The 12,527-nt window shown below is 43.3% G+C and overlaps 1 protein-coding gene across 24 annotated transcripts in view; it reads left to right on the top strand.

Moving 5' to 3' along the window:
- Positions 1-12,527, top strand: part of svilb (supervillin b) — an 81,233-nt gene that overhangs the window by 49,074 nt on the left and 19,632 nt on the right. For 15 of the 24 annotated variants that reach the window (XM_077222285.1, XM_077222286.1, XM_077222288.1 and 12 more), the window contains 4 exons: positions 1,110-1,698; positions 3,168-3,303; positions 5,678-5,722; positions 7,513-7,593. In XM_077222285.1, coding sequence (XP_077078400.1) covers positions 1,110-1,698; positions 3,168-3,303; positions 5,678-5,722; positions 7,513-7,593 — 851 coding nt within the window. The remainder of the gene's footprint in view (positions 1-1,109; positions 1,699-3,167; positions 3,304-5,677; positions 5,723-7,512; positions 7,594-12,527) is intronic. The other 9 variants (XM_077222287.1, XM_077222291.1, XM_077222296.1 and 6 more) reach the window with 3 other exon arrangements.

Here is a 12,527-nt window from a genome sequence, read left to right as displayed (position 1 = left end):
CTATTTGTTCATGTGTGTCAAGTATTGAGTGAGCCCTATGACAAACATGAGAGAGTCTGTGTGTGTGTGTGTGTGTAAGCTGATGTGCCATGCAGTTTCTAGGTTTTATGTACAAAGTTTTTTTTCTGTATTTGGTGCGTTAAATGGCTATGGCTAGACACAAATTTGTGTATTCTTAACTGAATGGATATAAATTGAATGGTATGATAGTGTTGGCTGCTTGAATTGGGTGTTATACATGTATATTTTGATTGATACTGATATAATGCTTCTGGTTATAGGGTCAATCTCTTGAATCCTAGGAAGCGTGTCATGTTCAGGTCATAATTTCACCATATATATATATATATATATATATATATATATATATATATATATATATATATATATATATATATATATAATATTATTATTTTTATTTTATTTTTTTCAAATTTTCATTCATGTAATTCTCTTTTTTTCCCCAATAATAATTTTCATTAGAGTCTCTTTTTTACTGCATTAAAGTACAAAATATTGAAGTCTAAAGTTCTTGATCAGCTGTTAGTATGTTTGGATTAATTCACACTGATATAATGCCTCTGGTTACAGGGTCAATATTATGGATCCCCATATTTTTTATTATTATTATTTTTTTGTCCCCCTTTTAAATTCCCATTATCAGAATTCTCTTATTTATATCATGATTCTCATTAGATTATCAAGTCTGCAAGTCTACAAGTATTTGACTGTATTAAAGCACAAAATATTGAAGTACAGTTTTTTTTTTATTCAAATAAATTAGCAGAACAATCATCATAGTGTAAATATTATGCAATAATCACTTTCAAAGGCAGTACAACAAATACTGCCCTGATGTATAAATACATTACAATTTTAAATTAAAGTTATTTTTTGGATTACAGTAATGGGGATTTAGGGTGTGCTTAATTGTCACAATATTCCTAAAATTACCTAATTGTCCATTCTTTATACAAAATGTATGTTTCTTTTTTTCCTTTTGGGAGAAATAGACATGTTTTTGACATGTTTTGTGGGATTTACCTTTTAGGGCTCTTTTTGTGTATTTGTGTATTTGCTCTCATGCTAGACTCAATGTGTTTCTCCAGATGTCCCTGATCCCAGTGTTCCTGTGAGGGCGGTGAGCACTGCTGCGGTCTCCTCCAGAATTTCATCACACACCTCACACTCGCTCACTTACCTCCAGCAAACCCAGTCCTACACTCCTCCGCAACCTCAACCGAAACTAGTGCAGCACCCTCAAGTCTACACACCGACTCTCAGCCGACCCCAAACACAACCCTACAGCCCGCCGACACCGCCACAGTCACAGGCTAAACTACAAACACACCACGTTTCTGACTTTCAACCAAACGCTCGCATTGACTCTCAGGCTCCTCCGCGGCAAACTCAGGTGTCCTCTGAACCCCAACAGCAGACACAACCCAGAGTACCACCACAGACACAGCCGAAACCACAATCCTTCCTTCCTCCTCAGTCACATGCCTACATTCCCTCTCAACCCAAGATACCTCCTCAAACCCAGCCAAAACCCCAGTGCTTCATACCACCTCAAACAAAACCCCAAGAAGAGACCCTGGGAAAATACGGCCCTTCTGCACGCATCGTCTCCAAAGACCAGCAGCCAGAGATTCACGAAGATCCAGAGGCCATGACATCTATGTCAATCAAAGAGAGGTGTGTTGGCTACTTCACTTGTACATCAGCTGTGAGCATCCAGACATCCAGAGGTGTAAAGTCCAGGGGTCAGAAAGTAAAAGTCCTGCCATAAGTTTATGAACTCAGCCAGCTGATCTCACTGATTAGTTCTACCTACTGGCTGAAAAACTGCTAATTAGCAAATCCAGGTGATTACAACAAAATACTGAGGAGGACTTTTACTTTCTGAACCTGGACTTTCCACCTCTGGAGACATCCCACCCTGCATAAACCCATTCCCGGGAGATGGCACAATCACCAACAACATAATACAAAAAATTATATTATACTATTATATTCATATAATATGTAGTTGAGTGTGACGAAAAAGAGGCGAGGGTCTCCACAAAATCCGAACGCAAGTGGTCACAGGAAATGCATTGGAAACTTTTTAAAATGCCAGGTGTAAAGGTAATGTGTCTTTGCTGATCCCTTGTGGATGGTTCAAGGAAAACACATCTTGATACCAGGTGGAAACAGGCTTTCTTTCTCTCTAGCTAGCTCAATTTCCAGGATATTCTATATAATTTGCGGCCCTCAGGGAGCCGATATCAATATATGGGAGACTCCCGCAAAGTCTGGAAGAGGTGGGATGTCTGGCAGTGTTGCCAAGTTTGTGAAACTAAATCAGCCCAAGCAAATATAAAAGTAGCCCGATTCGTTGGGAACACCGCGTACTTGGCAACTGAATCTGAAATTTCACCATCATCGAAAAATGCGAAAAAAATCGTATTATTATCAATGTTGAGCTGAACAGTTGTGCTGTCACATATTTTGGTGGAAACCGTGATTCTTTTTTATGTTTCTTTAATGAATAGAAAGGAATTATTTTAAATAGAAATCTCCTGTATCGTTATAAGTGTTTTTACTGTCAAATTGAATGTCTCCTTATTAATTTCTATCATAAAAATAATAATCTTACTATTCTGTTGTGTATATATAATTTTTTATGCTAGAAAGCAAGATTTTTATGTGTCAGGATTAGTTTATGAAAGGTAGCATAATACTGTATTAGCATGTTTAAAGCACACTCATCATGGCATACTGCGGTGTAAGAAACAATGGCACATGGCTGGAGATGTTTCAGGGTGACTGGAGCTGTTCTCCTTCTGTCTTGTCTTATAAACGAAATTGGGTCATCTCTGCTCTCCGCAAGCGCTGATAATGCGGACAGCACTATTTTAGTTCTCCAGCTTTCCCCACAGGCAGGATGAAATGAGTATAGACAGAGAGAGAACGAACCATGACAAAGTAGCATGAGAAAGCTGAATTGTGAAGAATTTTCTATGCTGTAGTATTTGGTGTGATTTCGGAATGAGTTTTAACTACCAACATCCCTTTCATTTCTTTTTCATTTGTAATTTCTTGCATTTTATACAGTAGATCTGCATGATTCGCCTCTACAATGTTCAAGATGGAGTGAAGCGTTTGACACTTTTCTTTCTCAGGTTAGCCATGTTGAAGAAGAGTGGAGAGGATGATTGGAAAAACAGGATCAACAAGAAACAGGAAGCTATACAGGAAGTGGTGTCTGTAAGCGAGAAGACCAGTGAAATAGTGAAGGAGCAAGGCTTTAAGAAAAAGGTAAGAATATGTTGCCTATCAAAAGTCAAGACAGTATTCAAATTGTCTTAGCTGTCCCCACCACTTACCCACTTTTCAAATGGTTCCTACATCTCTATGTGCGAGTAATAACTAGTGTGATGTATATAAATAGACTGTGGTATCAAAGATGTAAAACATTAATATAGTTTTGTAATGTTCTTTAAGTAGATTAACTTTTTATGTTCTTATGAAATAATACTCAGTAACTACAGAAGTTTCCTCCTTGCTAAAAATGTTTTATTTTAATATGATATTCTGGTCGCTGTTTCTAAAAAGTGTTAAGAAATTGTACTTAAGTTCGAGTAATATGTCAGAAATTAAAGTACTTAGTAAAAGAAATTAGCGGGAAAAAAACTTGGAAGTATTTACATGTAATTGTACTTCATTTGAAAGTAAATGCTTTTCTTAGCTTTTTAAATTGACATTTGAAAAGGGAGAGTAGAGATTTTAGCTTTTAATTTTTTTTGATGGTAAATCTTTGTAAAGAAACCTGTCAATCACTATTTTCTCATTGTTAGGGTTTCTCATTGACTATTATGACAGTTTTTTTTGTGAACTAAATTCTATCTTATCAGGATTTACACTATAATAAATTCCTTTGTTTAAATAAAAGGAAATTTAAACTTACGTGAGCATGCTTGATTGGCTTGTTAATTACATCAGGATTAAGAAATGTACTATTTTAATTTTTAAATCATTGAGGAAAGATGTAAGTCATCATGATGTATGATGTACATTAAATTGTCTAGTCTACATGAAATTGTATCCCCCCCCCCCCCCCACCCTTAAATGTATAGGTATTCAATTTTTTACAAAACTGTAAGATACAATTATCAGATTTTCCAAACTAACACTCCCCATGCAGTCAATAATTGTATCCCTTAAAACTACTCTTTGATAATCAAAATTACCTATTTAAATGATTTTTTCCTGTGAAAGTAATTTCATCAGCTTGAATGTAACTCTACACCCTTGCTTCATTTGGTATATGTGGAGCCATGAATATGCAAATTTGTCCCTGCTTCCACTCAGTCACACCAGTTTGGACTACCTGATCACTCAGTCAACTATTAAACGCTACACAATGGCAAGTGGAAATATTGGTTTAAATTAGCCATATATATAGCCATAACCAGAAACTGACTGAAGAGTGAATTATACAGGCTCTTCTACAAGTCGATGTATCAGAATGGTAGTGCGTTTTATGTATCGCTCTCTACAGTGTCAGACACATAACGGTAATTGATATGATTAGCCTTTGGCCTGAATACATTATCAAACAGCTAATAATGTGTTGCTAATGTTAAACAAACCATAACCGACAGACAGATGCCTTCTAAAAATCAGCATCCTTATTAGAAACGCTTTAAAAATCATAGAAATTCATATACTGTAATTCATCATAACATTGTAATATACATCTTATACACCTGCTATATTGGGATATGGACTCGGTTTTTCCTGTACCTTTTTAAAGGTGTTCTTGTGCTCACTGTGGAAAAGCATGTTGACGAGTTTGGTTACTTGTTTGTGATGGCCGGTTTCAAACCACGTCTTTGGTACACTGCAGTTTTAAGGAGAAAAAACTCAGCAATTGTGTTGACTGATGAACTTGCACATGGTTTGTACACTGTTTAAAGTATATTCAAAACACCCCACATAGACATTTTAAGTATAGTAGTGAAGTACTAGTACTCAAATACTTCACACATATGATGACATTGAAATGGGACTGGTGCTATCATTCTGTAAAATTTCAAAAAAATCACCTTAAAAGTGTCAAATGATTCATTAAACTCTCTGTGCTTCATAAAATTACATGAAAATCAAAAAAAAGAGAGAAGTAATGACGTGAGAACTAATGACATTTAATGTCATTGACCTAATGCAACACCTCTAATTGTGCCATATGGACGTGGAATACTTTTATAGTGCTTTTTTTTTTTTTTAACAAAATGGCTTTAAGAATTCACACTTTGTGTTCCACAGAACAAAAGAAAGATGACTGAGAGTAAATGATGGTAATTTTCATTTTTGGTGAACTATTCCTAATCCAAACTGTGAATCAGATGTGTTATTCTAATTTGTGAATAGTAACACGCTCATTTATGCAAAGCTGTGAACTGACTGCCGAGTCTGAGTCATTTCCCAGCGTGGTGTTCACTGAGTTTTATGAAGTAACTTGTGTGTTCCTGAGTTATTATGATCCTCGCAATTCAGCAAGTGCAAAGGTTAAAGTAAACCGTTTTCAGTTTATCCAAAGATAAAGGCCAAGTCTTTCACACCAAACAGCTTTTTTCCAGTCTTAGCTTTTTGTCCCTCACACACACAAATGCATCTCCTGTGTGTTTAGGACAAGACTGTTATCAGTGAATTCACATCATCAGAGCAGCTCTGGGTAAGCGCCAGCATCAATGGCTGTCCTAGGAAATTTTGGCTTTAGCTGCAAGATGATTGGCTGACCTGCTAGTGCAAACTGCAATTTTATTGGCTGTTTCTTAAGGACTGACACGCTGCTTGCTTTATCTTCTGAATTAATCTTATTTTGCCATTTAATTTGGTAACACTTACAATAAAGTCTAATTTGTTCACATGAGTTAACTCTATTAGTTAACATGAACTAACAGCAAACAATAACTGCATTAATTAATCTTTGTTAAATTTCAATATTTACTAATACATTTTGTATTAGTGCAGTTGCATCTGTTAACCTAAGTTAATGCATGGTTAACGTAAACAATGAAGCATAAACAAAAAAAAAATGCATTGCTTATTGCTAGTTCATGTTACTGTATCTAATGCGTTAACTAATGTTAACTAATGAGAACTTATTTTAAAGTGTTACCTTTTAGTTTCTTTTCTGGTGGCTATAATAAATGAATATTTGCTTCTCTCTAAAATGTTACTGCTGTTGAAATGTTAGGAACATGCTGTAATTTCACTCAACATTATAAACGACGACTCATTATACTGCCATTATAGACCTTTTGCTTCTCTTGATTGTCTTGATGTGTCTCCAAATCAAATGCTAGCATGTTTTTAGGATGAAACACCTTGCTGTTCTAGATGGACTAGTAGTGACCAAGAACATGAAACCTTTATTATATATAGAAACCAAAATGGTCTGTGTATGTTATCATGTTAATAATTTGGTGTATTTTGAGCCTATGTGGTTCATATTAATCTTGTTAGAATTTTCAGTTTTTGATTTTTGTTTACTTTTGTACACTCTCAGAAAAAAAATGTACAAAAGTAGTCTCTGGGTTGTCACCCAAAAAGTAAACATTTTATAGTGCACATTAATCAACATTCATGAATTTAAATGTACCCAAATTAGCCCGAAGGCTAGTTTTCATTGGTTGTCCCTTTGTCAGATGTAATTAGGCCTAAAACTAGAGAAAATAAAAAGAGAGATAAACAATAACAACAATACTTTCAATGTACTTTTCTTCCCTGTGACATATCCAAGTGTAACAGCTTCTTAAACAAAAAATGTAGGACGGAACTTGATTTTGTTTATGGTGAATTGATTGGGTGGTTGGATCATTGCGGTTTGCTATTGGTTGATCTCATGTGGTTGACGCTTGCACCAGTAAACATGCCTTTAGAGAAGAGAAGAGATGTCACAAAGTTATTTTGATTAAATATCAATGCGCCACATGAATTTAAATAAAGATTTGCACATGAATAAATCATTCATAATAAATACTGCATTGTTGCATAAAATTTTTTAAATTGTTTTTTTTATTTCATTGTGACTTTACCCTTTAATGGTACATATTAGTATCTTAATGGTACACAATAGTATCTTAAAGGTACATATTAGTACCATTTGAAAGGAAACTTCCCCAGTGACAGCTTTTGTCCCTTTATTTCTGAGAAAGTGCCAAAACTTATTATTGTACAATGTTAGCTGCCACTCGATGTCGATAGCAAAATCTGTGTCCTGATGCTAAACCAGTTGAGAACCACGGGTCCACACTTAGAGGTGTTGCATCTTTTCCTTTGGCTTTTTTTATCACTCATTCATTCTCTGCCATATCTTTTTATCACTCATTCATTCTCTGCCATATCTGAGTTGTTTTCTACTTCCTTCACTATCAACGGCCTGTAATCATTGCCTCTTGCTCTTTCATCCACTCTTGTTTTCTATCTACTTCCTGTTTCGTCCTTTTCCACTGTCTGTAGGAGCCTGTCTTTTCCTCCACCTACTCTCCTCCTCCTCTCCCATCTACCCCAAAATGCCAATATGTAGAACATCAAGGCCAGGTAAGATAGAGCTTGTGCATTTTGGAACCATTTCATTTCTAATATAACTCTACAAAAGGTCTAAAATTTTAACTTTGCCTATCCATTTTACTTCCTTCCTTCCTTCCTTCCTTCCTTCCTTCCTTCCTTCCTTCCTTCCTTCCTTCCTTCCTTCCTTCCTTCCTTCCTTCCTTCCTTCCTTCCTTCCTTCCTTCCTTCCTTCCTGACTGAATGACAACAAAGTCACAAAAAATTCTTTAAAAATATCTCTAAATAATATTCTTTAAAAGGCTAATATGTTTTATTATTAGTTTGCATAGTTTATCCTTTAATTCACTGTAAATGATAGTAGAAAACGATACTCGGTTACTAACGTAACCTCGGTTCTCTCTAGAAGAGGGAACGAGTATTGCGTAAGCTAGGGTAAAGTCATCTTTGCTTGAGATATTGAAGCCAAAAATTATCCTTAATTTTGTATTTCTTGTCAACGCAGTGCAGCAGCTAGCAGACCTTGAGCAGGCATATTGCGTGCTCATTGGTTGCCCAGCGGCAACTGCTGCAACCTACCAGTGAGTCCGCGCGTGACGTCACGTCTAATGAGGATGCTTCACGCCCCTACATAGCCCGCCGGAATGGTGTATAAAAGGCAGGCTCGTAGGTTGTCTCACTGGTTTCATCAGCTGAAGCGATAAGACGCTCGTGGTGCCTGCACGGTCAGGTTACGCAATACTCGTTCCCTCTTCTAGAGAGGTTCTCTCGTAAGAGAATGACACCATTTGGAAAACACAGACCATTTAGATGCATAAAGCCGCCTCGTAGAGGGGGCTCTGGATTGCGTGATCGTGTTCATCACTCCCTCTGGCAAAGCAACGGGTATCCGTTGATCACCCACGCATGTAGAGACCAGCGCTCTGGATGGGGACTGAGCCGCGGGCTTGAGAGAGGAGGTCTCTCCTCACCGGAATCGGCCAAGGGGCTGTGGGGGACAGCCGCATCAGCTCCGGGAACCAAGTTTGATTCTCCCAGCGCGGGGCTACAAGGAGCACCGAGTGGCGGTTTCCCTGATTCTCTTTATTACCTGTGGTAACAGAGCGACCGGAGGGAAAGCATAAAGAGGGAGGCTGGGCCAGGTTTGGGCCAGCGCATCCTCCTTCTTTGTTAAAGAATAGCGGGCAATAAGCGTTGTCTTTTGACGCAAACAGGTCGACTTTCGCTCTGCCGAAAATGCGCCATAGTAACTGGACTGTTTGGGGGTGCAAGGACCATTCCCCCGGGGGGATGTGGTTTCTGGATAGCGTGTCTGGACCGTCGTTCAGGTGGCCTGGTACATGCGCGGCTCTCAGCGAGCGCAGGCGGCCCTGAGACCACATAAGCAGGAGTTCCGTCAGATGGCAGAGGTTTCTGGATCTGACGCCGCCCTGACGATTTATGTAGGATACCACTGACATGTTGTCCGATCGGACCAGTACATGGTAATCCTGTATAAGCGGGAGGAAGCGTTTGAGCGCGTTCTTGACCGCTATCATTTCCAGACAGTTTATGTGGAAGCGTTTCTCTTGGTCTGACCACAGGCCAAAGACCGGTCTGCCCTCGAAGACGGCGCCCCAACCCAGGTTGGAGGCGTCCGTCGAGACGACCAATCGGTGTGAAACAGCCCCCATCGTCACTCCCCACTGGTACCAGCCGGCCGCTAACCAGGGCTGCAGAGCCAAAACGCAGCTCTGAGTCACTCTGATTCGCCTGTGGCCTGAAACCCACGCCCGATTAGGCACTTGGGAGTTCAGCCAGCGTTGTAGCGGGCGCATGCGCAGCAGGCCCAGCTGAAGCACAGCCGCAGCTGATGCCATACAGCCTAGCATCCCCTGGAATGTCTTAAGAGGCATAATGCTGCCTTTCTGGAAAGACGCGGCTAGCTGTCGAACACGGCGCGCGCGCTGTGTCGATAAGCGGGCCGTCATAGCCACCGAGTCCAGTTCTATTCCTAGAAAGGAAATTGACTGACTGGGCAGTAATGAGCGCTTGGTCCAGTTGACCGTGAGACCCAGGCTCTCCAGATGGCTGAGAAGCGCAGTTCTGTGAGATATCAGTTCCATCTCCGTCTGTGCTAGAATCAGCCAATCGTACAGATAGTTCAAAATTCGCAGCCCTTTCACTCTGAGGGGGGCGAGAGCCATATCCATGCATTTCGTAAATGTACGGGGCGCTAAGGATAGGCCTAACGGGAGGACGGTGTATTGATATGCCCGACCGTCGAAGGCGAATCTCAAGAATGGCCTGTGACGCGGGGCTATCGGAATCTGAAAGTATGCATCTTTCAGATCGAGAGAAACGAACCAGTCTCCCGGGCGAATGTGCGCGAGGATTTGTCTGGTCGTAATCATTTTGAACGGCCGTCTCATGAGAGCTTAGTTCAAATGTCTCAGATCTAAGATAGGTCTAAGAGCTCCGTCCTTCTTTGGTACAAGGAAGTAACGGCTGTAGAAGCCTGACTCGCTCTGAGAAGGAGGTACTGGTTCTATGGCCCCTTTTGCACAGCAGTTTGGCTATTTCTGAGCGGAGTAGGTGTGCTACATCCGCTTTCACTTTCGTTTCGGTCCGAGCTCGAAAGCGAAGGGGGCGGCGAGCGAACTGAAGCGAATAGCCCTGACTTATCGTGCTTAGTACCCAATCTCTCACACCAGGAATAGCCTTCCATGCTTCTACATGTCTAGCTAGGGGCAGAATGGGCTCCGGGTCCCGTTTGCCGCGCAGCGTGGGCTGGGGAAACTGTACCGGAGGCTCGGGCGGGGTGCGCGCGCTCTCTGATCTCAGTAATGGTGGCTCGCCGACAGCTGTAACTGCCTGAACCACTTGATATGACCCGATTACTGGGAATGGGGAACATTTTGTGGCGATATTCATAGCGAGCGGAGCCTGGGGCGGAGTGTTTGTCCATAAGCGTGAGTGCTCGTGGGGGGTCACGTGACTTACGTTCATAACCTGGGCGTTCATAACCAAATAAAGATTTGTGGGCACATTGTCTACATCCAACACTCGAGCGGCGTTTGCCAGCTTTATAAGAGTGGGCTCTGTGATCATGTGAGTTACATTGGGCATAGTGTTTGGTATGGCATAGTGCATGTAGGGGTGAGCACTGACTTGTGGGCACATTGTCTAAACATAAAACACACTCGGCGTGAGCCGGATAACTAGACTTTATACTCTTTTTGAGATTTCTCTGGGTCACCGTAAAAATGGCGTTTGTGTGCAGGCGAGCAAGCTGTGTTGCCGACTCGTTGGCTGCTAAATTTATGTCTGGAGTCGCCTTCACTGAGGGGACTGACAGGACGAGAAGCTTCGACGATGGTCCGGCCGCGGCGAGACCAGCGCGTCTTTTCTTCACTAGCGCTGCTAGGAAGGCTTTCCCTGCTCGGGCTTCAGCACAACCCTGGGCCGTGGTCCCCGGGGGGAGGCGGCCTGCGACCGGAGGAGCGAGATCTAGGGCGGCCGCCCTGTCGACGCTGCGGAGGCTGGGGCTGGGCTGGCCGCTGGCTAGCATGACGGGCAGGCGGCTCACGTGGGCTTGCGGAAGAGCTAGCGCGTCGCGGCAGGAAAAGGTTCATGCCCCGCGTGGTCTTCTGCACTTCGGAGAAGCGGACGACGATCCCGTTCACCGCTGGGCCGAAGAGACCGGTAGGGGAGAGCAGCGCGTCGAGAAACACGGACCGTTCAGCTTCCCCCATATCCGCCAGCGTCAGCCAGAGATGCCGCTCTGTGACGGTGAGCGAGGCCATGCATCTGCCCATCGCCTGTGCTGCAGATTTTGTGGCGCGCTCCTCAAATCCGTAATGGCGGCAGGATCCTTGCTTCAGATCAGCCTGAAGGATTTGCAGCACGACCATTGAATTCAAGACAGAAGCAGCTTGTCCGGCGGCGGCGAAGGCGCGGCCAACAAGGGCTGAGGTTTTGCCGCAGGCTTTGGACGGGAGGGCAGACTTTGAGCGCCATCTCGCGGAGGGCGGGCAAAGGTGCGCTGTGACCGCCTCTTCCACTGTGGGGATAGAGGTGTATCCCTTCTCGGCGGCGCCGTCCACTCTGGAGAGCGGCTAGGAGACATGAGAGTGGAGCCTCGCGGAGAATGGTGCGCTCCACGACTTTGACAGCTCAGCGTGCAGTTCCGGCAGAAAAGGTGCAGATCTGGAAACGGGCTGGGGGCGGCGGCTGTGCAGGAAACAGTCATCAAGCCTGTTGAGTGCGGGCTCCATCGGCGGTGACCAATCGAGCCCTAGTTGGTCCTAGCATTAACTCGCCGTCCACGCCTGCCAGAGTCCTGCTGGATTCCTGGACAGAAGGGGAGGCGGAGTGATATGAACTCGACCACTCCTCACTATCCGACGCCAGGATGGAAAAGCTGTCCAGTGAGTTGCCCCCTTCAGCTTCGTCCCCTGAGGCGGCGGCAGCGCGGGGCGAGGCCGGTGGCTGCGCGTCCGGGAGGGGCGGAGAAGGAGAGAGTGAGGCTGGCGGGAGACGCTCCGGCGAGCACTTCACTGTGGCCACGGACTCCGGCATCCTCTGAGCACGGCGCTTCTTCCTGCGCGGTCCAGAGGGGGGAGTGACAGCATTCTGTATGAAGGCTTCGAGTCGAGCCCGCAGGGTCGACAGCGGAAGCGCTTCACAATGCTCGCAGCCGCCCGAGTCCAGGGCGAGGACTGCGTGTTCCGGGCCCAGGCAGGGAGCGCAAATCAAATGGCGGTCTCCTGCGCTGAGCTGGGCTCTACACGAGCCGCAGGAAAGGCGAGGCATTTTGAAACAAACGCTCACGGTCTTTTAGTGCGAGAGAGAGAGTGAGTGTCGCTGCGGCGAACACACACAGCAATAAAAGGATACACGCCGGATGGCGTAGCAGGCACGGATGGCTGAAGGTGGCGAAGACGGCCGGCTTCTTCAGGCACTTTCCTCTGCTTGCTAGTCGCTGG

The sequence above is a fragment of the Siphateles boraxobius genome, unplaced genomic scaffold (genome assembly GCF_051911475.1).
Source record: "Siphateles boraxobius isolate OS27281-9 unplaced genomic scaffold, OSU_SipBor_1 86, whole genome shotgun sequence".
Lineage (NCBI taxonomy): Eukaryota > Metazoa > Chordata > Actinopteri > Cypriniformes > Leuciscidae > Siphateles > Siphateles boraxobius.
The sequence above is the reverse complement of the archived record's forward strand: the minus strand, read 5'-3'. Positions and strand labels throughout refer to the sequence as shown.